The following is a 27,388-nucleotide window of genomic DNA, read 5'->3' as shown; positions in this document are numbered from 1 at the left end:
TTTTTTTTTAAAGTACCTATCTGTTTGATAGAAGGTGACTAATCAGCTTTGGCATTTTGAAAAGTGTAATAGGCAGGTCGGCAGTCTGGTTTTTCTGAGAAGGAAGAACTTTTTGTGTTGTTTTACAGAGATCCAAGTCCGTTTCTCAGGCCACAAAGAGTCTCATGAACCTATGTTTTAACACATTCTGACTTCTGATTAAAAAAACCAATATCCTTTGTAAAACTGAGAGCTTATTTATGTTTATACATAATTGCATATATGGATAATGTAGTGGATCAGTATAGAAAATCATCTAGCAGGCTCTGAACTTCCCAAGATCATGTTACATGTCTTTGACATTCATTTATTTTCTCAAATCATGAAACGGTAGCAAAGTCAGTCTGGTAGAAAAAAAAGTCCCACAGGTTTTGACTTCCCAAATATATCCAGGGCATACACTTTGAGAGGGATCATTTCTTACTTCTCAAGGAAATCACTCTTGACTCTTCACATTCAGTAGTGATCCCTTATAAGAATACGTTCTGATTAGTTTTAAAAAGCGGAAAGTCGCGGCAGATACTGATGTATCTGTGGTTGAGTAAGTGGCGAACCTACATTGACACCATTTTGAAACTGAAACAGGAAGTAAGTTTGAATGTAGCAACACAACCAAACAAAACTGAAGGAGAGCTCATCCCACGGCTGATAAATAAAAAGTTAGTGAGTTACTTCTATGGGGTTATACAAACAACAACAAGGAAACATTCTGATGGACAGAAGCCATATTCTCTGAGATGGTGGCTATAAAAGACTCACACAGGACAACTTTGTAGAAGAAAACCTTCCCTTGTGACAGAAATCTACCTGATCCACTGTCTCCATGTCTTGCTGGGAGTCTCATCTCCAAGGATGCCGCAGTGTCCCCACCAGCCCCGCCACCACCTTGTGCTCCTCTGATGTATGCTGTCAAGGCGGAGTCTGCCTACCCAGCACCTGCCCACACGAGATCAGCCTCCTTGAGCCCACCTGCTGCGATAGCTGCCCCCCACCCTGCTGTGAGCCTGACTCCTACATGCCATCATGTTGGCTGCTCAACAGCTGTCACCCTGCTCCGAACCTGAGTGGGATCTCTGTCACAACCTGCGTCCAGCCCCGTGAGTGTGAAGCACTGTGCTGCTAGCCAAAGATGTTTCAACAAGCTTGCCCACATCGCCCTAAGGGACTGCAACAGGTCATAAAGAGCTGGTCCGCAAATAGCCTTTAATTAGCAGCTCTGAATAAAACATGTTCTGACCCTGTGCCTTTAGTTTTGCAGAAGTGTTCTATGATTTGAACAATGATTTTGAATGAGAAGTGGAAAAAATGCTATCAAGGACCTCCTTACTTTAAATAAACGCCACAGCTCCCCCAAGCCATGTGGTGTCTCAGTGTTTAATGCCATAATTACCCAATGACTCTTGACACAGACATGCATCACGAACTTATAAATATGTCGGGCGGAATCACACTTTCTGATGCCATCAACATAAATCTTGTGGTCAAAAGGAGGCCTCACGGGATTATGTCAATACGTGAAGAAAATTGCTTGGATAATAAAATATAGTAAATGCTAAGCTTAGAAGCATTTTAAATTCCAAGATCAGCACCTACTTTTAACTTTAATTTTTCCCTGCCTCTATAAGTAACTCACATACGTCCTTAAAGAGGCTAAGAAACTGGCAGTTAGAGATCGACGTGCTCACAGAAGGGACCTTAAGCACTGAGCCCAACCACAGATTTTTAGTCTCATTTAGGTGAAGTTTTGAATGTCAAATTGTTTCGACAACTGTAAAGTGCTTCACAAATGAAATAAGTCAGTCTGATTGTGTAAAGGTTTATACTAATAAAAGACTATTCTAAAAATAAACGCATACCTATTTTTCATTCTAATCTGTAATTTAATACAATTAAATAGACATTTATAAAATACCTATTGTGTTCCAGGCATTGCCCTAGGTGCTTGACAGAGACAAAGACACAAGTCCCACTTTCAGGAGTTTGCAGTGGGGTGAGGAAGACAACTGTAAGTGAGAAAATATAAGACACAGCAGAATGAAACGAGGTCTAGATGAAAAGACAGGCAGCGCACTTTGTGAGAGCAGAGAAGAGAATGAAACCAGCTAGAAGAACCACCTATAGTTTCTTTATGAAGGATGTTCCGGCTCATGCTTGTAGCATTTGAGAAGGAGAGCACTGGGGAAGGAGAAAAGAAGCAGCGTGGTCACAGCCACAGAGGTATAAAGCACCTAGGAGATCCAACCTTCATTTTGACTTGATGTGTGTTATGATAAGGATCCATATTTAAGCCCAAATCATACCAACTTTACGAACAAGGTTTTCTTCTCAAAATGTATGAGATTTCTGTTGCAGTGACATTTAATATTGTCCACTGATTTGTGTTAGCCAGTCTTCTTCTAAGTAGGCCAGTCTGGTCTTCCGCTAGTGATCTCTCAGAGACAATCCACTAAAGAATCTGCACTTTGCAAATTCAACCATCTGTCATCCAACAAATTATGTAACTTAGATTCTACTACCTCAATAGTTTTCTGCTGATCATGGGAAAGTATGTGGGAATGTTGGAATCATAGTATATTACACATTGGAGATGATTTGGTTCAACGTCCTCATCTGCCAATCTACAGTAAGGCAAATTAAGGCCAGCTGAGGTGAAGAATGTCAAATAAGGCATTTGTCAAAGGAATTTACAACCTAATTGAAGATCTAAGATACGAAAACAAATAAACGTGTGAAGTGGGGAGTAAGTCAGTGGAAAAAATGACTTCCATGAGTGTCATAGTGTGAAATCCCATTGAACCAGATCCCTCCCTCCAGAAACCACTGTTATTTTGTCAGTCTTCTGATTTCTCCTTTCCTGTTTCATCTTATTTTAAAGTGTATCATTCTTGTGAAAATGATTGAAGACGGAGGTGATTTTCCTTAAATGGAACATTTAACAAAAAATAGCAACTGAGTGGATCTTTCCTTCTGGTGAATTTATACTTTGACAACGTTGGCACAACTTTGAGAATAGAGACTGTTTAAGAAACAAAAACAAAAACAAAAACAAAAACTCCATAGGGTAATACAACCTTTCAAAACTCACCATAGAGTTATTAAAAATAATGAAAAGGGTTTCATCTTATTCCATTCTGGCTATCATCTCACTTGTTCAATAAAATCTGAATTATATCAATAGATAAGGCAAATATATCTGAGATGCATACAGTCATATGCAACATTCATTTATAAGTAGCCATGTCTTTGGTGACTTTATTCAATAGAAAATGATCCAATTAATTATTTGAGTTGCATGTTCTGAAATTAGTAATTAAAAATCACATCATGTTATGCATATTATTTAAAACCAAAGGGAAAAAACAAGTAGAAGAATTTTGCCCCTGAAACTATACATGAATTGTTACTTGGACTGATCATACATAATTCATGTAAGATTTTGCATTCCAGGACCCAGTGAAATAAAATGTGATCATCTTATGACAAAAATGACAAGTCAATGAGTCAAAAACATGATTACTTTCATAAGGGCAGGAACACTTAATGGACAAGCAAATACCAAACCGATTAGAGAATCTTAGTGGAAAAGGGTAGCATAAACAAAAAAGAGAGGAAGCCTTCTGGTTGGACCAACACCCAATGAGGAGAGTATATAAGAGCCCCAAAGTGAGAGGAGACATTTGCATCTTAGAAACCTCATCTTTCTCTACAAGAAATTGAAAGCAAACCAGATTCCCGGGGCCATGGCTTGCTGTGTTTCCCACGACGGCTGCAGCGTTCGCACCGGCCCCGCCACCACCATCTGCTCCTTTGATAAGTCCTGCCGGTGTGGAGTCTGCCTGCCCAGCACCTGCCCACACACAGTTTGGTTACTGGAGCCAACCTGCTGTGACAACTGCCCCCCACCCTGCCACATTCCTCAGCCCTGTGTGCCCACCTGCTTCCTGCTCAACTCCTCCCAGCCCACCCCATGCCTGGAGACCCTCAACCTCACAACCTACACTCAGCCCTGCTCTGAGCCCTGCATCCCAAGATGCTGCTGACCGATGACTGCTTCGCTCAGTGCCTGACAATGAAGAACTCTGAAGTAGCTGCTTAGCATTCACTTGCCTCTGTAGTTCATCAGATATTGAGGCAGGCCGAAAGGCCCAGACATGGAAAACCTACCTTTCATGTTAATGGAAAGAGTATCAAGAAATTTTTTACAGTTATTTGGCTGAGTAACCATTTGGTTAATTTGGACAGATGAATGTCACCTATTATTAAAATACTATTGAAATCTTTCAGACCTCAGACTGTGTATTCTTAGTTGTGTTGCTGCTTGGATCCCATTTCTTGTACTGGGTATTTTCATAGAAGGAAAAAAATGCGTTGATGGGTTTTCCAATAAACTTTATGTCTGTGGCAAGATGTATTCGTGGTTTATGTTAGAGGCTTTGGTGTATTTCTCTCACATAAAAAAGGTAACGATAAGACAGACATTTTATTTTTAAAAAATAATCTCTTAGAGGAATGATGGGAACTGACCTACTAACAGAACGTGCTAACTTTAAATTGGTTATCTTTTATGTTCACCTTCTCTCCACTTCCTCAGACACATACAAGTTGGGGGTGAGTCAACATTCATTTACCTGCACTTTGCCAGGTAAATCACATGTGTTAACTCATGCAGCCTTTAAAACAGCATAACAAAGGAGGAAAATGAAGCTTTAAGAGTTACACAACATTCTCAAAGTCACAAAGTTTTTTTCACTGAGAAAACCAGGATTTAGCTCCTTGTATGTCTGTCTGACTTTAAAGCCCAATTCTTTCTACCACATCACAGAGCCTCCAATACCAACAGAGCCAGAAGCTTAATGAACACAATTATGATGTTAACTTACAATATGCAAGAAAAATTAGAAGTGCAAAAATCCTTAATAATATAATCTTATCTGACTGTAATAGAGGATATACTGGCTCATCGATTAAAAGTGGTGGGTATTCAATTCTAAGATCTGGGTCATCTAGTGGGCCTAACAATTTAGTCTTCATCTTCCCTTGGAGAGAACTTAAAGTGGTCAACCCTCATAGAAGGACACCTGGCAGCATGCTACTCCAATAATGACTAGAATGCCAGGACTTTCCAGGTGGTAGTCTGAGAGCCAGAGCTAAAACCTGATTAAACACAATTTAATCTATTACTTAATTTTATTTCATTTTACCAACCCACTTCATTTCTCTTATGCAGATTATTCTTTTCCCAGCCTTACACATACTCATATGTAAATATATAAATATATTTTAAAATATATAATATATAAGCATATATTATATATTTATATATACATACAATACCTATGTAAAGACACACATCAAAATCTGAAAAAGTGTTGAGTTAAAACCAAAAGAATGCATGTGAAAAAGGCAAGGCAAGGAAGAGAAAAAGCAAATGCTTTTAAATAAACATGTTTTTAAATGTCCTCACAGCGCCTGTCAGCCTCCCCAGAGAAGATTTCTCAGAGGATCCCACAGGCTTATTAGCAGCTCAACTTTGGAAGAACAGAACTTAGAAGCCTTGGGGTAGATGGGACACAACTTAGGACACAGTCAACAAGGGATTTGGTCCATTTACTCATTCACCTGGCCGATATTTCCTGGGTGCTCTCCCGTGCCAGGCTCCATATTCATCCTGGAAGTATAAAGATAAAAGAAATGTTACTACCTAAAGTGCCCTCAAGTTCCCCTCAAACCTGGTGAAGACAGACAAGTTATGATAATCACAATACATATGCTCTGTTTATGTTGAATGAACATAATTATAATGCCGTGTGATTTCTGCTGTGATGGAGACATAACCAGTAGGCCAGGCAAGCCCATAGAAAGAGTAACTAACCTCTGATCTGTTTGGTGATTCAGGATGAGGGACAGTTATGGACAGCCTCCAAGCTATCCAGGCTCAGCATTAAAAGAAAGCAGGAGAGGTGGGGAGCAGTTGTTCCAGAGGGAAACAGCAGCTTGCAAACTCATGGATGCACTGAAGATGAGAGAGGCTGAGATGAGGGAGAGGGAAGAAATGTATACACCCTTCAGTGGGGCCACCCAGGCAGAGGGGTTCAAGCTGAACCTTCAAAGCAATGAGGGATTTGAAGCAAGGGGCTAACAATCATATTTTACTTTTTACTTCTATTTCTTTTTATTATCAATCTTTAATTTGTCTTCATTGTCGCAGACACCCCTATTGACTCTAGAAAGGTGTAATTAAAATGGCAAGTTCTTGTGTGTGTGTGTGTGTGTGTGTGTGTGTGTGTGTGTGTGTGTGTGTGTGTATTTTCAGCACTTTGAAAATCTACCATCTAATCAAGAATCACCATGTTTTTCTTGCATTTCCTTAAAGGAAAAAGGTACTCTTTGTTTCCAAACATAAAATAGGCTTAATATCTCTGACACATACTTTAAACTTACATTTTAAACCACATAAAAGGTAGCTCAGTCCCAATAGGTCCTATATTTAGTTTTTAACAAGTCAGTCAACAGGCCATCTAAGGCAAATTATCTCACCTCTCCAGGACTCATCATCCTAATCTATAAACGAAGGAGAGTTATTCCCAGGTCTCTCAGACCATTGCAGAGAAAATAAATTTTAACAAAGTGCTACAAGTCATTTCAATAAAAGATACGAGTTTTTCATAAACTTGTTATTTTACAACTGTTTCTAATCTATAACCCTAAGTCTTATTTCTAATTACAGAAAAATAGTACTCCACACAGAATAGTAACAATTCCTTTATCCCTATAAGGTTGACTCAACATTATATGCATTCTAAATAAGAGACTGATGCCTCTCTGTCATGAAATTCTAATTGTGAGAGTCTGCAAGCCCCTTTATAATGCTTTTCTTAAAATGTCAAAATAATTTCCTCCTGCTAATTTTTTGTCCTTAGAACCCAGTCTTTTTCCTTTCTATCATAACTGATGACAATAGTAACGTATAATAATGTTATATATATGACAAATCTTCCACTAGACTCTCAGTTCCATGAAAGCAGAGATGATGTCTACTTTGCTCACTGTTGTATATGCAGCATTTATCACAGTGCCTGGCACATGGTGATTGCTCAATAAATGTCTATTGAATAATTTTTTAAATACTGAAAGAATATTAATTAGTCCTGAGTAAAAGGGTGAGCACTTTAGCAGGTATTCATTCACTCAAAGATAAATCTGGAGGAAATCCAGGAACACCAACAGAGATTACGAACTCTTTCTTCCAAAGCAGAGCCACAGAGAACTTTTTTAAAATTTGAAATTTAATTTCTATGTCAGCCATTTTCTCTAATTGCAGGTATGAACTTCTAGATAAATGTTTGCTCTTCCCTATAAGCTTGCTCTTTTACTTACCTTTAGCTATTTTTTTCTTCTTTGGACTATGTCTCCTTTCCCTTTTCCTTTCCTTGAGTTTGAGCTGCAACTTACTAGGTTAGTGATGATAATAATTTATCTGTGTAGCACTTTATGGCTGTCTACGGACTTTCACCCATTTTTATCTCAAGTGAGCCTCACAATAATCTTCAGAGTGGAAGAATAGAGATATAATTACCCTTATTTTGCAGAGGAGAAAGATGAGGCTCCAAAAAGTGAATTGCTTGCCATAGCAAGAAAGTAACCAGCAGTACTGGGACAAGTGAAGAGCTCTTCTAACTCATAATCTGCACCTCCTCCAAAAAAATCCACACAGACATGCCCACTGTCATGCAGTGATATACAGATACACTTAAAGGAAGTGAGAAGCACCATGACCTGAACTTTGAGTGAGTCAAAGTTGAGCGGAAATGGCCTGAGCCATCAGGATGACCCTGGACAAGAGCTCACTCTGTGCTCCCTCGTTTATGCTAAACTAAGCCTGAGCCTAAACAGTGCACCAGAACTAGAATCCAGGTCTTTCCTACCACAGCTACGTTTGATTTGGGGAGAAAATGCACTACACTGGGGGCAAAAAAGTGAACAAAATCAAATGTGAACAGATGAGCTTAGGCTCTTAACTTCACTTTCCACTGGTGTCAATATTAGTACCGTGATCTTAAATTATTCTTTTATTTAGTATGTAGACATAACCTAAAAATTCAACTTGCCCACATCTAGCAGAAAAGGAAACAAGACAAGCCAGTTCTCAATAGAAAGATAGATGACCAATGCATATATGAAAGGATGTTTTAATCTCACAGTTATGAAAGAAATACAAATATACAAACAATGAAAATTCATCCCACCCTCCAAATTGGCAAACACTCTTAAAATAAAATATCCATTAAAAGTATAGGGAAACAGGAATTCTCAAACACAGCAGATGGGAAAGCATAAACAGAAAAAAAATAGGTGAATTGAATCATTCTGGAGAGCACTATGGCAATGAATATCAAAGGCCTTAAAATATTGTTAACTAATATTTGCTCCAATAATTATTTCTGTTTCTGAGATGATCAGAAATGTGCATAAAGACTGATATACATAGTTGTTAACTATTGCTACAGTTATCATAGAGAAAAGTTGCAAATAGCTTCAATGATTAATAATATGAGATGTTTAAGCAACTTACAGGTACATTTATATAATGAATGCTAGGAAATATTTTAAAATAACATTATCATATATACTTAAAATACAAGACAATGAAAAAAATACAAGATAATGAAACGTATATGATTAAGCAAAAAGTCAAGTTGTAGAATAGTAGGTACAATAAGATTCCAGTGATGTGATAAAATGATAAACAAACGTATAGAAAAATGACTAGAGGGATACATATATGTAAATATTGATAGAAATTTCTCTTGATGTTAAGATTATGGATGAGTTTTGTTTTCTTTATTTTTTTACCATATTGTCTGAATTTTTAAATGAATATGTAACATTTTATGATAAAAATGGAATAATAGCATATTTCTCCATATCAATGTAAGTTTGATCTTCAAAAATCCCCAAACTAAACCAATACAGTGTTACATGTCAATTACATATCAATTAGAATTAGTTGTTTTTTTAACGTTCCAAAGGTAAAGGAAAGTTGCTAAAATTTAATTCACCTCTTTAAAACAAGGATACTTCATCAGACCAATTGATAACAGATAAAAGTAAAGACAATAAAAGCTGACCAGCACTAGAGAGAAGCCCTACATACTGAAGGTGTACTGCCATGCATATTCCCCGTCAGGGCTGGTGCTGGAATTATAATAGCAGAAGCTTTTCATGATACCTCATAAAGCTTGTATTCTAGTGACAAATAGCAAGAGTAATCAGTTCAGATTTAGCAATGACCTCAAATAAAGGTTAATTAGGAAAATAGAGACTCTTTACAAGCATCTAAATGTCAAACCAATCAAAGGATAATAGGTACACTAACATAAACAAGAACCAGGAAAGAAGCCTTCTGGTTGGACCAACACCCATTGGGGAAGGTATATAAGAGCCCCAGAGCAAGGAGAGACATTCGCATCTCAGAAGCTCATCTTTTTTTAAACCAAACCAATAAAAAATCACAGATTCCCAAGGCCATGGCTTGCTGTGTTTCCCACGACGGCTGCAGCGTTCGCACCGGCCCCGCCACCACCATCTGCTCCTTTGATAAGTCCTGCCGGTGTGGAGTCTGCCTGCCCAGCACCTGCCCACACACAGTTTGGTTACTGGAGCCAACCTGCTGTGACAACTGCCCCCCACCCTGCCACATTCCTCAGCCCTGTGTGCCCACCTGCTTCCTGCTCAACTCCTCCCAGCCCACCCCATGCCTGGAGACCCTCAACCTCACAACCTACACTCAGCCCTGCTCTGAGCCCTGCATCCCAAGTTGCTGCTGACCGATGACTGCTTCCTTCAGTGCCTGACATGGAAAGAGTCAACCCAGAAGCTTTAGCGTTCACCTGTTTCCATACCTGCAACTGATTGGCTCCGCTTTCGAAGTTGGATCAAGGATGGTGCTGTCACTGATAACTCCTAAAAAAAAAGAAACCGAGAGACTTTCAATGGCCATGTAGCAGATAACAGTAACCAAAGGCAATTTGAATAGGTGGATGCGTATAGGCTTCCCAAAGTTCAATTCTTTCATATTAAAGTGTATCTTTCTTTGGGTGCTTTGGGAATTCTTGGGTGGTATCTTTCTGGAAACTGAGGAGCTTCCTCATGATTATCCTAATAAATTTTACATCTCTGGCATAGCACAAATGTTTGCAATTACCTCTGTTTATTTCTGTTAATTCATTAAATATGTTTCTTAACTCCAAAGGTCAGCATTTTAAGGAACTGGGAACATCTGCAAAATGGAAAAGAGTGGCAATACAAATATCTCTTGCTTCTGCTGTTCTTGCTGTTTTATGACAACTAAATGGCCTTACATATAAAATGGTCCAGTATATGGGCTTACTTTCACTGATCTCAAAAAAATGGTTTGAGGTAGGTTGGGAAATACTGAACATGATCTGAAGACCAAATGTGACATAACATATCAACTAATTCAGGTGCATGATCTATTTATGCAAAAAATAGCATAATAATGTCATCCACTCAATAAACATTTGTTAAATATCTATTATGTGCCTGGTATTTTACCACCTCTGCTTAAAATGAGCTGACTGTCTGAAAGGTGAGGCAGATATATACACAACACCCACTGATTCCTTCATATGATTAACAATTATTTACTGAATTCCAGACATTGCATTTTAATAAAAAAAAAATACATGCTCTACCAATAAAATTAATAAACTGCTGTGGTACCACAAAGTTGAGAACAATTAAGAAATTAAGGCTAGGTGGAGCGGAGCCAAGATGGTAGAGTAGAGAGACTCACAGCTCACCCTCTTCCACAAATACAGCAAGAATCACATCTACAAACCCACTGAATCGCACAGAACCCCGACTGAACTCTGGCAGAGTGTCTCTCATTTCGAAATACAGGAGGATTCTCACAAAGTCTGGTAAGAGAAAAAAGGGAAAAGAAAAAATCGGTGTAGGACCGGTCCTGCAGGGAGGGAGCAGCATAGGAAGAAAGGTACCCTAACGCTGGGATGCGCCCTCTCCAGCTGGAAGGTCAGCAGGGACAGAAGTGGAGCTTCCGAGGCTCAGAGGAGAAAGTGACAACCACTTGGCAGACAGAACTAAGGGAAAATGCCACAAAGGGTCCCTGCGATCCCCAGCCCTAGATGCGAGCTGGCAGGGATGAGCTGGGATTGGCTGCTGGGGATCAGTGAGAAGCCCAGGCAGAGGGTAGGAGCCCACTGCACGAAGGCAGCCTCAGGGGACTGGAGGGCAGTGTGAGCTCTGGCTGAGGGTGTGTGTGGAATAGAATAGCCTGGGAACCCCTCCCATAAAAAAACACCACTCTTGGTGCTGGGAGGAGAAGCACAATGCAGACGCACCAAAGCTGCTTTCTCCACTTGGCTCCATTGTTGCTGTGTTCTCGTGAGAAGAGAGATGGGGCTCAGTCATAGCCATCACTGCTGCGCAGAGGCAGGGCTGAAGGCTGAATCCATGCTCTGCAACTGCAAAAGTGGGGCTGAGATTTCTTCACAGCCCCAGGCAGAAAGGGCAGATCTGTTCTCTCTGGACCCTCTGTGGACCTGCACCTCTCGGACGAAAAGGCAGTGATCGGGCAAGTACAGGTATCTACAACAGGCTGGCACACCATACTGTATGCGGAGGTAGGGCTGGGATCAGCACAGACACTGTGGCACACCACAGATTTAGGCATGTGACTGCATGCTTGCTATGGCAGGTCCTAGTACCTGACATTGGTGGATCTGCACTGGTGGTTCCTGGGGCTTAGAACCTGGGGGACACCAGAGCAGGTGGCCGACATTCCTGCAGCTAAGGAGGGGACAAAGGCAGCGTCAACAAAGAGGACTTTGTAAGCCTGCATAACAAGTGACAGACAGCAACACAGAGGACATTTCCCAGTGGACATCTCATGCCTACTCTTCTTCCCAGATGAAGTGCTCTGACTCTGCCTACTACACACCAGAGCTCAGAAACGTGTCTAAGAGCCTCTATTCCAGCAACAGGGGAGCAGACCAAGCCCCTGTCAAGGCTGTGACAACTACAGAATGAAAAAGGAGGCCCTGCTCAGCAACAACAATCAGGGAAGACTCTGATCACCACAACACGAACCACACCCCAATCAAAGGGATAACAGCCAACACTCACAGAAGACATGGCAACCATCTATACTAAGTACAGCCATCACAACAAAACTACCAGATGCACACAGTCTACACAGGAATGCTCCCAGTTTAAATAAAAGCAAACAAAAAATAAAAGAGTCCTTCAAGACCACAGTAGATAACTGATACTCCTAAATCCATAGAGCCAGAGAAATATAAGTAAAATGGAGAAGTAGAAGAATTCCCAACTAAAAGAAAAAGAGAAATCCCCTGAAAGAATGATCAATGAAACAGACCTTGATAGTCTACTAGATCATGACTTCAAAAAGGGAAGGATCAATGCAATAAAGGAACTAAAAGAGACTATCAGTAGAGACAGAGAATACTTTTAAAAGGAAAATAAAACTATAAAGAAGAGCCAATTAAAAACAGAAAACTCAATTGCTGAGATAAGAGCAGAGCTAAAGGCAGTCAAAAGCAGACTAGATAATGCAGAGGAACGAATAAGTGACTTAGAAGCCAGGATAACAGAAATCACCCAATCAGAAGAACAGACAGAAAAGCAAATAAAAACCAATGAAAGCAATATAAGGGACCTATGAGATAATATAAAGCATGCCAACCTACACATAATTGGGGTCCCTGAAGGAGAAGAAAGAGAAAAAGGGATTGAAAAGGTATTTGAAGAAATCATGACTGAAAACTTTCCAAACCTAAAGAAGGAAACAGATATCCAAGTGCAGGAGGCACAGAGGGTCCCAAACAAGAAGAACCCAAACAGACCCACACCAAAACATATTATAATTAAGATGGCCAAAGTTAAAGATAAAGAAAGGCTTCTATAGGAAGAAAGAGAAAAACAAAGAGTTAATTACAAGGGAACCCCCATAAGGCTTTCAGCTGATTTCTCTACACAAACACTGCTAGCCAGAAGGGAGTGGCAAGAAATGTTCAAAGTCCTGAATGAGAAAAAGGTGCAACCTATGGTATTCTATCTGGCAAGACTATCCTTTAAAGGAGAAGGAGAGATAAAGAATTTCACAGACAAGCAAAAACTAAAAGAATTCAGCAATACTAAACCTATGCCAAAACAAATACTGAAAGGTCTACTCTAAATAGAAAAGAGACAGGAAGTTATAGAATTGAGAAAACCATAACTGGAAATGTAATAACTATAGTGAAATACAAGAGAATGAACATGAAGATGTAAAAATAAATAAATAAAAATAAAGAATATCAAAATCATAAAAGATGGGTGAGGGGAGCAAGAAAATACAAATTTTTTTTCCTCTCTCTCTTCATTTTTTTTCTTTGTTCTTTTTGGGATGTGTTTGAACCCACATGGCTATCAGTCTAAAGCAGATATAGTAAGGGGTTAACATACTTGAAAAACAGGGTAACCACAAATCAAAAGCATAAAATAGAGTCATAAAACCAAAAAGAAATCAAGGTAATACAAAAGAAAATTATAAAACCACAAAAAGAAAAACAAAAAGAAAAAGAAAGGAACAAAGAAGAAATACCAAATCAACTGGAAAACAAAGTTCAAAATGGCTATAAACACACATCTATCAATAATTACTATAAATATCAATGGATTAAATGCTCCAATCAAAAGACACAGACTGGCAGATTGGATAATAAAACAAACGCCTACAGTATGCTGCCTACAAGAGATCCACTTTAGAATGAAGGACACACATAGATTGAAAATGAGAGGGTGGAAAAAGATATTTCATGCAAATGGAAATGACAAGAAAGTGGGAGTAGCAATACTCATATCAGACAAAATAGACTTTAAAACAAAGGCCATAAAGAGAGATAAAGAAGCACACTGTATAATGATCAAAGAAGCAATACAAGATAAAGCTATTACACTCAACATATATGCACCCAATATAGGAGCACCTAAATATATTTTTAAAAGACTAACAGACATAAAGGGAGAAATTGATGAGCATACAATAATAGCAGGAGACTTTAACACCCTACTAAAATCACTGGAAAGGTCTTCCAGACAAAATCAATAAGGCAATGGAGATACTAAATGACACAATAGAACAGTTGGACTTGGTTGATATTTTTAGGACATTAAATCCCCCCAAACAGAATATACATCCTTTTCAAGTGCTCATGGAAAATTCTCTGAAATAGACCACACACTTGGGCACAAAAGAAGCCTCAACAAATTTAAGAGGACAGAAATTATTTCAAGTATCTTTTCTGACCACAATGCCATGAAACTAGAAATCAACCACAGAAGAACAAAGGAGAAAAAAACGACAGCATGGAGACTAAACAACATGTTACTAAAAAAACCAATGGGTCAATGCCTTGAAACAAATGACAATGAAAACACAACCACATAAAATCTATGGGATGCAGCAAAAGTAGTCCTAAGAGCGAAGTTCATAGTGATACAGGCCTTCCTCAAAAAAGAACAATCTCAAATAAACAGCCTAACCTACCACCTAAAAGAATTAGAAAAAGAAGAACAAACAAAACCCAAAGTCAGTAGAAGGAAAGAAATAATAAAGATCAGGGAGGAAATAAATAAAATAGAGATTTTAAAAAATAGAAAAAAATCATTCACACCAAGAGCTGTTTTTTTTGAAAGTGTAAACAAAATTGACAAACCTCTGGCCAGGCTCACCAAGAAGAAAAGAGAGAGAACACAAATAAACAAAATAAGAAATGGCGAGATTACAACCAATGCTACGGAAATTCAAAAAATCATAAGAGAATACTGTGAACAACTATATGTCAATAGATTGGACAACTTAGAAGAAATGAACATCAGAATGGAAACCGCCAATTAAAAGTGAGGTCAGTAAATTAAGATGGCTCAAAATAATCTTAAGGTAGATTCAAATTATCAAAATGAAAACACTGAAAAACCTAAAAAGATTTTTTTGAAAAAAATGAACAGAACTTGAGCTTCTAGGACAGTATCAAGTGGTCTAACATACATGAAACTGGAGTTCCAGAATGACTGGAGACAGAAAGTGGTGCATAAAAATTGGTGGGGGAGCTGAATTTTTTTCCAAATTTAGCGATATACTTTATAAACCCACAAATTCAAGAATCTCAACAAGTTTAAGCAGGATAAAAACCAACAAATCCAAGCAGGGTAAACACAACCTAAACACACACACACACACACACACACACACACACGGTAATGGTAAATTTAGAGAAAAAGTAGAGAATATATTGTCAAGTGACATATTCTTTCTCCTGGATAAACAGCCCACGAAATATAGGCAAGAGATTTGAAGAGTTGCTTCACAAAAGAAAATACCCAAAGGGCCAATAAATGCATGAAAAGTTGTTCAACATCATTAGTCAAAAGAGAAATGTAAATTAAACTGTGATTGCACTGACTAAAATGTGGATACCAAATGTTGGTGAAGATATGGAGGAACTAAATCTCTCATTCATTATTGTCAAGAGTGTAAAATGGTATAATCACACTGGGAAAAAAGTCTGATAGTTTCTTATAAAAAGAAACATATACCTTCTCTATGACTCAACCACTCTATTCCTAGATATTTACCCAAGAGAAATGAAAATACATATCCACAAAAATTTTCATACAAGAATATATATAGAAGTTGTATTCATAATATCTTCAAACAGAAATAACCCAAATGTTCACCCAAAGGAGAATGGACAACAAACTATAGTACAGTCATACAATGAAATACTCTTCAGCAGTTTTTTAAAAAAGAAAAAGAACAAACTGCTGATGTAAGTGACAACATGGATGAATTAAACACCAGATATTGAATGAAAGAAATAAGACACAAAAGTAGCAGACTATATGGTACTGGCACAAAAACAGACACGTCTATCAATGGAACAGGACAGAGAGCCCAGAAATAAACCTATACGCTTGTGGTCAATTAATCTACAACAAAGGAGGCAAGAATATACAGTGGAGAAAAGACAATCTCTTCAATAAGTGGTGCTGGGAAAACTGGAAAGCTGCATGTAAAAGAATGACATTAGAACATTCTCTAACACCATATCCAAAAATAAACTCAAAATGGATTAAAGACCTAAATGTAAGAGCAGATACTGTAACACTCCTAAAGGAAACATAGACAGAATACTCTTTGACATAAATCGCAGCAATATTCTTTTGGATCTGTCTCCTAAAGTAAAAGAAATAAAAGCAAAAATAAACAAATGAGACCCAATTAAACTTAAAAGCTTTTGCACCGCAAAGGAAACCATCAACAAAACAAAAAGACAACTTACTGAATGGGAAAGAATATTGGCAAATGATATGACTGACAAGGGGTTGTAAACAGCTCATACAACTCAACATCAAAAAAAACCACAATCAACTCGATTAAAAAATGGGCAGAAAAACTGAATAGACATTTTTCCAAAGAGGAAATGCAGATGGCCAACAAGCACAGAAAAGTTGCTCAATATCAATTAACCATCAGGGAAGTGCAAATCAAAACCACAATGAGATATCACTGTAGCTCCCTTGCCCCAACTCTGACGTGTAATTTAATGAGGGCTTAGTTTCCTCAGAGACTGAAGGGTTATAACTTAGAATTTGTATTTCATTCCTATTAGAGATACAGGTAATATATGTATATATATACATATACATACACACACAAATACAAATGAGGCACAGGAAATGTGGAAAAGGCAAGTTTCAGGAAAACAAAGATCACAACTCCAGGTCTTGATAACCAATTTATATTTTTCCTTGGAGGGCAAAAATTTTGCCCATCAGTTATACAAAGTGACTTTTCAAGGGGCACACAGGCAGGTATGGTTCATACACACACATACTTTAAACCCAGTACACACCTCACTCCTCCAACAAGTGAACAGAGCAAGACCACGAAAAGCATTGCTAATCACACAGAACATTTTTACAGTGGAGGTACAAACAAATACATGGCATTTAATGAGTTGTAATATTGATGTTTCAAAGAAGAACATAAACAAATTTCAATGCACAGAATCAAAATCTGTGGGAATATTACTTTTCTTATGTGTAATCAGTTGTATCTGTAATTACTGATTGGCTAAATTTTCTCTTTCTTTCATTGTTCTGGTAAAAGGACAATGCTCCCTATGAAGATTTTCTGAAATGAGCATTTTATCCTATGTGGAAATGGTGTCCTTATTTAGTAACCTGAAGTTATGCCTCTTTTATGAGGCATAAAACTCTACCTCAGCAAATAAACAGCACTAATGAGTGTTCATATGAAAACCAGCACCGAAAAACATCTGGTACCTACTGTAAACACCCATTTCTGGGGCTATATAAAAGTCTCAGGAAGAAAGGAGCCTTTTGGAGGCAAGCAACTGGAGTCTTTTTCCTTCACACCTGCTAGGATGACTTCTGACTGTTCCCCCACCTGCTGCTCCTCCGAGTCCGGTGCTAAGTCTTCCGACGGTGCATTTGCTTCCACCTGTTCCATGGAAACCACCTGTCTCCCCAGTGCCTGTGCTCCATCCAGATGCCAGACCCCCAGCTTCCTATCCTGCTCTTGCCTGCCAGCTAGGTGCCTCACGCCGTGCTGCTTTGCTGGGAGTTGTAATGATCCGTGCTTGGCGCGGAACTGTGTTTGGTGTGAGGAGGGTGCATTCAACAGCCATGAGAAAGAGACGATGCAGTTCCTGAATGACAGACTTGCCAACTATCTGGAGAAGGTGCGCGGGCTGGAGGAGTTGAATGCAGAGCTGGAACGCAGGATCCGAGAGCAGCGTGAAGAGGATGTCCCACTGGTGTGCCCTGATTATCAGTGTTACTTCGACACCATTGAAGATCTCCAACAAAAGGTCTGGTGTCTCATTGCCTTCATGCCCCACCTTCCCAGGCTGTGGTTTGCTTTCTCTTTATACTAGACGAGGCTGCTCTGTGGAAGGGCACCAGGGAAGCAGGAGGGACTTCCCAGGGTTAATGAGATGCAGAGGAAAAGGCACTGGACTAAAAGTCAGCAAACATCAGTATTAACCTCCTTGCCACTAATTACTAAGTGACCATAATAAACTCACTTACCTCTAAACTTTCTCAGTGAGAGAATAAGGAAAAACAGTGTTATATCTAAAATTACTTCTGTATGTAATGCCGTACACCTACATTATTTTTTAATGCAGATATTAAATGACTTTGCATTATCAAAGATAGGGATATAGTCATAACACAAACTAATGGAGAAAAATCTGAGTTCAACTGCCAAGGAATATTGCAAAATATCTTAGGTCATCAAAAACTAAACCTTTTTATTTCTCTGTTTCATTAAGAAATTAGTTCATACATGTTCATATAAATTGGCACTCCTTTTTTCTTCTTGGGGTGATGTGGTTAATAAAAGTAGGCTGAAAGGTTATTTTATACTTTCCTACAAAGACTTTTAAAAGATAAATGATGCCATTGTTGTTAAATGAATAGATATTTCAAAGACCCATTCTAATAACATAATAACTGACTTCCCAGATCCTGTGCACAAAGGCAGAGAATTCTAGACTTGCTGTACAGCTTGACAACTGCAAACTGGCTGCTGATGACTTCAGGTCAAAGTAAGTTTAATTTGAATTTGGAAATAATTGATGGTCGCCTCTCTCTCTCTCTCTCTTCTTCACACATACATATCATGTGTGTATTCTCTATATAGTATTTTTTAAGCTAAGAATGCTCACAAAGCTTGAATTTATCATTATTTGGGGCATAGACGCAATTACAGCATTGGCTGCCTTGAGTCCAGGTGTCATTCATCAGTGCGCCCCTGCACTTTGCAGTGTCAAGCAAAGTAAGCATTGGATATATTTCTTTTGATATGAAAGGTACGAGTCTGAACTATCTCTTCGCCAGCTGGTAGAGAATGACATCAGTGGCCTGCGTGGGATCCTGGGGGAGCTGACCTTGTGCAAATCTGACCTGGAGGCCCATGAGGAGTCTCTGAAGGAAGATCTCCTTTGCCTTAAGAACAATCATGAAAAGGTGAGGAAAATGGCAAAATCATGGAAAGGCTCTGAGAGTGACCAAGTTAAACTGACAGAGCTCATGCTGTGTATATAAATTGAACTTGGGGAGATGATGCTTAAGATGGAAGAAAATTACTCCAGGCACTACCACTACTCAGCCTGATCATTCCGGTGTGTCTCTGAACGTGGATGTGAAATGACCGCTGGCCAGTGCCGGACGGGGGAACCAAACCCTTCCCCTGCCATTGCTCTTGTGAAGGAGGCAACTCCCCAAGTGGCTTTCCTGGAGGCTTTATGCTACTCCTAACTCTAATCCATACAGTATAAAAATCAGGATGATAATCGCAGAGTATAAAGGCCATTTCAAAACCAGGATAAGGACCCATGTAATATTTCAACCAATATTTTAAATATTCTGCATTTATAAACTTTTAAAAATCATTTAATATGAAGTGTATGATTATTCCATGTCAGTGAAACTGAAAAATGAAAAGCTGAATGATGTAACAAAGTCTATTTTCCATTTGCACAGCTGTTGATGATAATAATAGCTAATATTGAGAACTTACTATGCACCAAGGACTGTTACAAGTGTTGATGTGTATATTACCTCTTACATATCTCACAATAACTCTCTCGTAAAGGTAAAACTTGACCCATTTCACAGATGAAGAAACTGAGTGATGAAGAGAGACTCAAGCTAGGCAATCTGAGTCTAAATCCCACATTTTCACCCACTACTCCCCAAAACAGAAGTAAGATGCCATTGGGATGTCAAGTTGAATTCTTTTCCCAACCACTCTGACATTCTTTACTCCATTTCCACCTTCAGGAGGTCAGTGTGCTTCATGGACAGCTGGGTGACCGACTCAATGTGGAGCTAGAAACTGCCCCCACCACGGACCTCAGCAGGGTCCTGGATGAGATGCGTTGCCAGTATGAAACAGTGCTTGCCAACAACCACAGAGACGTGGAAGAATGGTTCGCTGTTCAGGTCGGTGCCTGGAGCAATAAAAAGACAGGCTTCCAGATTACTGCCTCATTTGCCTTCTCTAACCGTGCCTGTATTTCAGACGGAGGAGCTGAATCAGCAGCAGCTGTCCAGCGCGGAGCAGCTGCAGGGCTGCCAGATGGAGATCTTGGAACTGAAACGCACAGCCACCGCTCTGGAAATTGAGCTCCAAGCACAGCAAAGTCTGGTGTGTAAGGGAAAGACAGCTCTGTCTTGCCACTGAAGAATCAGGTCCTGAGATCCTATCCCCGTTTCCATAACCCAAAGGAGAGACGCACAGTTCATGTAGCAGAATGTCTGAAGTTCCCATTTGCAAAGATTACATTTCCTTCCCCTTTCCAAGTACCGCTGTTAACCTGGCTCAAAGCAGAAGTGATAGGTCAACAGCTTGTACTGTCCCACTAGGATGCCCTGACCTTCCCCCCTGGGCTTGGGCATGATACTGAAGCACCCTCCAGAGACAGGGAGAGAATGGGAACGTGCAGGAGCAGAATGAGAGAACACCTTCTGAGCCAAAGGCACCCAAGAATTCCAGTGGGTTCTAACTCTCTTTGGATTCAAGCCAATCTTCCAAGTTTGCCATCATATCTAAAACAAAGATATTCAAACTCTGCGTTCTACAACTATCTTAAGCTTTTCCAGGATCCACACCTCAACTGGATCCTTCACTACACCATACTCCACCCAAATAATAAGAATACCATGCATTCAAGCTTACATTAAGCAGTTCCAGTCAAATACCACTCTGTGTGCCATGCTAGGTCCTATAGAGAATATCTAGTGAATAATAGCTGAGCATTTGTCTTGCGAGAGGCATAATGCTAATTTAAGCCTCACAATAGCCTTTGTGGTAAATCCCTTTACTGACCCCATTATAGAGATGAGGAAAATTGAGACTAAATAACAGGAGACCACTGCTATTTTTAAGAGGCAAAAGTGGAAGCTGAAGCCAAGCGGTTCATCCCAGAGCCTCTTCTCTTACACACTAGGAGCCAGGAGCCAATGCTCAATGTTTCCTCTCAAATGCTATTGATCCTCCCTAAGCTATGCAAGTAGGTTGCAGGTGGCAGTGGTCACAGGAGTAATAACTAACACTCACCCACTCTTAAATTTATTAACTCATTTAATCCTCACGAGCATCCCATGAGATATGTACTTTGCATTCCCCACTTTTTATAGAATAAAACTGAGGCTCAGAGAAGCTAAGTAATTTTCCCAAAGTCATATAACTGGAAAAGGGTGGAGGAAGGCTTGGAAAATAGGCACTCTGTCCCCAGTGCTACACAGCCCTTTCTACACTCTTTTCCTTCTGCAGACAGAATCCCTGGAATGCACTGTGGCAGAAACCGAGGCCCAGTACAGCACCGAGCTGGCCCAGGTGCAGGGCCTGATCGATAATGTGGAGCACCAGCTGGCCGAGATCCGCTGTGACCTGGAGCGGCAGAACCAGGAGTACCAGGTGCTGCTGGACACAAAGGCCCGGCTGGAGGGCGAGATCAACACATACCGGGGGCTCCTTGAGAGGGAGGACAGCAGGCAAGTTCCACGCAATTACTCTCAAAATCCCCCAGAGTCACAAAGAGGACCACGTAGGACAATCCTGTTTTCCCAAGCTCTGGTCAAGATCAAATCTCCCTAATGGGTTAAAGGATTTTCTTAAACAGTGATGAAAAGCAGCCAAGGCTAATCGCATGACAATAGAAATGTTCAAAATATTCTAAAATTCTAAAGCAGAAAAAAATATCGTATGTGACATTTCATGGTCAGGGGGGTCTCCCTTTTCTCTTATCTTCCATTAAAGGAAACTCAGGAACACGCATATGCTGCTGCTGGCCGAGTGAGGAAAATACATAAAAGTTTATTCAGCTGTCACTGCTGTAGTGAACAGGACGTGACAATTCTGAGTCCAAGGATAAAGCAGGCTTCAGTCAAAGGTTATTCTGCAAAGAGTGTTCCTCAGAACCTAATTTGCAGGGCAAATTTTGGCATGATTTTTTTCTGAGTTGACATTTTATCCAACTTCCTCATGTTCTTTTTTAATTTTATTTTTTATTGAAGTGTAGTTGATTTACAATGTTAGTTCCAGGTGTATAGCAAAGTGATTCAGTTATACATATATATACTTTTTTTTTCAGATTCTTTTCCATCATATGTTATTACAAGAAAATGAATACAGTTCCCTGTGCTATACAGTAGATCTTTTTGTTTATCTATTTTATGTATAGTAATGTGTATCTGTTAATCTCAAACTCCTAATTTATCCCTCCCCTGCCCAAACCCATGTAAAGCTTAGTTAAAAATGGATTTTTCACAGGCTTCCCTGTAACCCATGTTCTGCAAAAAGCACGTCAAGCAACACTTGTGAGCCATGCTCGGCGTACATAATTTGCACAGTGGAAAACTGCTGTACGTGAAGGTTAAACACCCAGCATGGCAGATGGAGGAACAGAAGCCAGTAGCACCCTGGAAAGGAGATGGTGCTTCAATCAGGGACACCCAAACTTGAAACTCAAGTCAAGAAGCCTTTCATATCCTAAAACTGTCCTCTAAGCATCCAAGACGTATTTCTGTTTCACCATTTCCTCTCCTGATGGTTATTTGTGATATTCTAGGTGCATAAAACTTTCTTGCTATAAAGTTTTCTCCAAATACAGTGTTTTCATTCCTTTAGCATGGTAAATGAACCTTTGTGGCTTATTCCTGTTGATAATAATAACCATTCAATACCAAGGCAATTGTCTAAACCCATCTAGTAGTTTGATTTTGCATAAACCCAGGATGAAAATATTTTTAACTCCTCGAATACAAATTGATTAGCTCATCATGTAAGATGTCATATATCATGGAAGACAGTTGTATGTGTCATTCTGAGAAAAAAATTAGGAATACAATAAATTGTATTCTACTTTACTTTTAATTAGGAAAGTACCAGATTCTTTTTTTTTTTCAAATTTGAACATGAAAGGCAAAAATCACTTATAATTCCATACCCTAAACACCCATTGTCAGCATTTTGGGAACTTTCAGTTTTCTTTCTTACAATGGTTTTTTTCCATATAGTGGTAATCATAGTTGCATATGCATATAGCTTGACCTATTTTTTTTCACTATGTAATCTAAGCATTTTCATTCCTAATAAAATTATGAGATTGTCTTATGATCATTATTTTAGTAGTTGCATAAAATAAATAAGGTACATTGGTCTCTTTTTGGACATTCAGACTGTAAGAATGTCTCACACATTTCTCACACATGTAAACAGCAAAACAGAGAACTTCCACTTCCAGAAAAATGAAGTAGATGTACATTTCCCATTCTTCTTCCTAAGTATGTATTGCTAAAAATCCTGGAAATCACATATAAAACAAACAAAAATAGACTATGAAAGGTAGAAGGAGACTTCAACACTACAAGAATCCTTGATATTCAAGGAACAACACAGTGGTGAGATCCCTGGGGTTTCTTTTTGTCTCATATATCTCAGATTTGGGAACTGAAGAAACCAACAACCCAGAAACACCAGCAGGTGCAGACATTAAAAAAAAACAAAAAAACTTTCTGATGAAAGCCATTCTGACAGATGTGAGTTTGACTTGCAAGTCGCTATGGTTAGTGATGTTGAGCATCTTTTAAAGTGTCTGTTGGCCATGTGCATGTCTTTGGAAAAATGTCTGTTCAGGTTTTCTGCCCATTTTTAATTAGGTTGTTTCAGTTTTTTCTGATGTTGAGTTTTATGAGTTATTTGTTTATTTTGGATAGTAACCCCTTATCATATATATCATTTGCACATCTCTTCTCCAATTCAGTAGGCGGCCTTTTAGGTTTGCTGACGGTTTTCTTTGCTGTGCAAAAGCTTTTTAATTTGACATAGTCCCATTTGTTTATTTTTGCTTTTGCTGCCCTTGCCTAAGGAGACATATCCAAAAAAAAAAAAAAAATTGCTAAGATCAGTGTCAAACAGCATCCTGTCTATATTTTCTTCCGGGAGTTTTATGGTCTCAGGCCTTACAGTTAAGGCTTTAATCCATTTTGAGTTTATTTTTGTATATAGTGTGGGAAAAAAAAAGGTCTCATTTCATTGTTTTACATGTAGCTGTCCAGTTATCCCAACACCACTTACTGAAGAGACTTTCTTTTCCCCATTGTATATTCTTGCATTCTTTATCACAGATTAATTGACCACATGTGTGTGGGTTTATTTCTGGGCTCTCTATTCTCAGCCACTGATCTATGTGTCTGTTTTTGTGCCCGTACCATACTGTTTTGATTGCTATAGCTTTATGGTATAGTTTGAAATCAGGGAGAGTGTGACACCTCCAGCTTTATTCTTTCTCAAGATTGCTTTGGCTATTTGGGGTTTTTTTGTGGTTCCACACAAATTTTAGGATTATTTGTTCTAGTTCTGTGGAAAATTCCTTTGGTATTTCTATAGTGATTGCACTGAATCTGTAGGCTGCCTTAGGTAATATGGTTATTTAACAATATTATTTCTTCCAGTCCATGAACACAGTACGTATTTCAATTGTTTGCATGATCTTCAGTTTCCTTCATCAATGTCTTATAGTTTTCAGAGTACAAGTCTTTTGCCTCCTGGTTAAATTTATTCCTAGGTATTTTATTATAGTTGATTTAATTGTATATGGGATTGTTTTCTTAATTTCTCTTTCTGATAGTTTGTTATTAGTATATAGAAATGCTATAGATTTCTGTATAATAATTTTGTATCCTGTAACTTTACTGAATTTATTTATTAGTTCTAATAGTTTGGGGTAGTGTCTTTAGGACATTTTACATATAGTATCATGTCATCTGCAAACAGAGATAGTTTTACTTCTTTTCAATTTGAATTTCTTTTATTTCTTTTACTTCTCTGATTGCTATGGCTAAGATTTCCAATACTATTTTGAATTAAAATGGTGAGACTGGGCCTTGTTGTCTTGTTCCTGATCTTAGAAGAAATGCTTTCAGCTTTTCATGATTGAGTATAATGTTGGCTGTTTGGGTTTGTCACATATGGCATTTATTATTTTGAGATGTATTCCCTCCTCATCCACTTTGCTAAGAGTTTTATTATTAGTGGGTGCTGCATTTTGTCAAAAGCTTTTTCTGCATGTATTGAGATGATCATATAGTTTTTAATTCTTCAGTTTGTTAATGTGGCGTATCACACTGATTGACTTGCAATTATCGAACCTTCCCTTGCATCCCACATGAGATAAATTCCATTTGATTATGGTGTATGATCCTTTTCATCTATTGTTGAATTTGGTTTTGTTGAGGAATTTTGCACCTATGCTTATCAATTATATTGGCCTGTAATTTTCCTTTTTTGTGGTATCTTGTCTGGTTTTGGTATCAGGGTGATGCTGCCCTAGGAGAATGAGTTCAGAAGCATTCCTTCCTCTGCAACTTTTTGGAATAGTTTGAGAAGGATAGGTGTTAACTTTAACATCTTTAAATGTTTGCTAAAATTCACCATCTGATCCTGGATTTTTGTTCATTGGGAGTTTTTTGTATTATTGATTCAGTTTCATTACTGGTAAGCAGTCTGTTCATATTCTGTTTTCTCCTGATTCAGTCTTAGCAGGTTGCATATTTCTAGAGGTATATTCATTTCTTCTAGGTTTTCCATTTTATTGATTTATACTTGTCCATAGGAATCTCTTATGATCCTTTGTATTTCTGTGGTATTAGTTGTAACCACTCCTCTTTCATTTCTGGTTTTATTTATTTGGGTCCTCTCTTCTTCTTCTTGATGAATCTAGATAAATTTAAGCAGATTGAAATCAAGCATCTTTTCCAACTACAACAGTATGAGACAGAGATCAACTACAAGGGAAGAAACTGCAAAAACCACAAACATGTGGAGTCTAAACAACATGCTACTAAATGATCAATAAGCCACTGAAGAAATCAAAGAGGAAATCAAAAAACATCTGAGACAATGAAAATGGAAACACCATGATCCAAAACCTATGGGACACAGCAAAAGCAGCTCCAAGAAGGAAGTTCACAGCGATCCAAGCCTACCTTAGGAAACAATAAAAATTTCAAATAAACAATCTAATTTTACACCTAAAGGAACTAGGTCTTACTTATTGAGTCTTGTTTTGTGGCTTAGCATATTGTTTATTGTGGAGAATGTTCCATATATACTTGAAAAGCATGTGTATTCTGCTGTTTGGGAGGGAAATGTTCTGTATACATCTATTAAGTCTATTTAATCTAATGTGTTGTTTAAAGCCAGTGTTTCCTTATTGATATTCTGTCTGGATGATCTGTCCATTGATGTAAGTGGGGTATTATAGTTCCATACAATTATTGTGTAACTTCTCCCTTTATATGTTTTTTTGTGAATATTTGCTTTGTGTGTTTGGGCACTCATATGTTGGGTGCATATACATTTATAATTGTTATCTCTTCTTGTTGAATTGATCCCTTTATGATTATGTAACATCTTTCTTTGTCTGTTGTCACAGTCTTTGCCTTATTTTTTTTTATTTTTTCCATTTTTTAAATTTTTTTTATTGAGTTATAGTCATTTTACAATGTTGTGTCAAATTCCAGTGTAGAGCACAATTTTTCAGTTATACATGAACATACATATATTCATTGTCGCTTTCTTTTTCACTGAGCTACCACAAGATCTTGTATATATTTCCCTGTGCTATACAGTATAGTCTTGTTTATCTATTCTACATATGCCTGTCAGTACCTACAAATTTTGAACTCCCAGTCTGTCCCTTCCCACCCCCCTCCCCTCTGGTAACCACAAGTTTGTATTCTATGTCTATGAGTCTGTTTCTCTTTTGTATCTATGTTCATTTGTCTCTTTCTTCCTTTCTTTCTTTCTCTCTTTCTTTTCTTTTCTTTCTTTCTTTCTTTCTTTCTTTCTTTCTTTCTTTCTTTCTTTCTTTCTTTCTTTCTTTCTTTTTCTTTCTTTCTTTCTTTCTTTTTTCTTTCTTTTTTTCTTTCCTTCCTTCCTTTCTTTCCTTCTTTCTCCTTCTTTCTCTTTCTTTCTTTCTTTCTTTCTTTCTTTCTTTCTTTCTTTCTTTCTTTTCTTTCTTTCTTTTCTTTCTTTCTTTCTTTAAGATTGCACATATGAGTGATCTCATATGGTATCTTTCTTTCTCTTTCTGGCTTACTTCACTTAGAATGACATTCTCCAGAGACATCCATGTTGCTGCAAACAGTGTTATGTTGTCATTTTTATGGCTGAATAGTATTCCATTGTATAAATATACCACAT

The 27,388-nt window shown here is 38.4% G+C and overlaps 3 protein-coding genes across 4 annotated transcripts; all 3 read left to right on the top strand.

The window, feature by feature from the left end:
• The first annotated feature begins 3,720 nt into the window (after positions 1-3,720).
• On the top strand, positions 3,721-10,230 carry LOC102517214 (keratin-associated protein 3-3). Its single transcript, XM_006186264.3, has 2 exons — positions 3,721-3,776; positions 9,564-10,230. Exon 2 carries the CDS (start codon positions 9,567-9,569, stop codon positions 9,864-9,866), a length of 300 nt encoding a protein of 99 aa, XP_006186326.2. The 5' UTR covers positions 3,721-3,776; positions 9,564-9,566; the 3' UTR covers positions 9,867-10,230.
• LOC102517467 (keratin-associated protein 3-3) lies at positions 3,738-4,329 on the top strand. The gene has a single exon (XM_014560507.2). The coding sequence runs from the start codon at positions 3,780-3,782 to the stop codon at positions 4,077-4,079; it is 300 nt and encodes a 99-aa protein (XP_014415993.2). The 5' UTR covers positions 3,738-3,779; the 3' UTR covers positions 4,080-4,329.
• Positions 10,231-17,496: 7,266 nt separating the features above from the next.
• KRT40 (keratin 40) lies at positions 17,497-26,025 on the top strand. Of its 2 annotated transcripts, none has more exons than XM_006186263.2 (7): positions 17,497-17,981; positions 18,640-18,722; positions 18,987-19,143; positions 19,960-20,121; positions 20,201-20,326; positions 21,455-21,675; positions 22,454-22,812. In XM_006186263.2, the coding sequence occupies exons 1-7, from the start codon at positions 17,535-17,537 to the stop codon at positions 22,551-22,553; spliced, it is 1,296 nt and encodes a 431-aa protein (XP_006186325.1). In that variant the 5' UTR covers positions 17,497-17,534; the 3' UTR covers positions 22,554-22,812. The 2 variants fall into 2 exon arrangements, with proteins under 2 accessions (XP_006186325.1, XP_032354034.1); XM_032498143.1 differs by lacking the exon at positions 22,454-22,812 and adding an exon at positions 25,905-26,025 and having other exon boundaries at positions 17,535-17,981.
• The last annotated feature ends 1,363 nt before the right edge of the window (positions 26,026-27,388 follow it).

This window comes from Camelus ferus, chromosome 16 (assembly GCF_009834535.1).
Source record: "Camelus ferus isolate YT-003-E chromosome 16, BCGSAC_Cfer_1.0, whole genome shotgun sequence".
Classification (NCBI taxonomy): domain Eukaryota; kingdom Metazoa; phylum Chordata; class Mammalia; order Artiodactyla; family Camelidae; genus Camelus; species Camelus ferus.
Note: the sequence above shows the minus strand (reverse complement) of the source record. Positions and strands in the feature narration are given on the sequence as shown.

What these genes read in the sequence shown, in the direction of transcription:
- LOC102517467 (XM_014560507.2), top strand. Translation starts at nt 3,780, where the DNA reads ATGGCTTGCTGTGTTTCCCACGACGGCTGCAGCGTTCGCACCGGCCCC.
- LOC102517214 (XM_006186264.3), top strand. Translation starts at nt 9,567, where the DNA reads ATGGCTTGCTGTGTTTCCCACGACGGCTGCAGCGTTCGCACCGGCCCC.
- KRT40 (XM_006186263.2), top strand. Translation starts at nt 17,535, where the DNA reads ATGACTTCTGACTGTTCCCCCACCTGCTGCTCCTCCGAGTCCGGTGCT. An exon ending in TTGAAGATCTCCAACAAAAG is followed by an intron (nt 17,982 to 18,639) that starts GTCTGGTGTCTC and finishes CTGACTTCCCAG; the next exon opens with ATCCTGTGCACAAAGGCAGA. An exon ending in CTTGAGAGGGAGGACAGCAG is followed by an intron (nt 21,676 to 22,453) that starts GCAAGTTCCACG and finishes GATTTTTCACAG; the next exon opens with GCTTCCCTGTAACCCATGTT.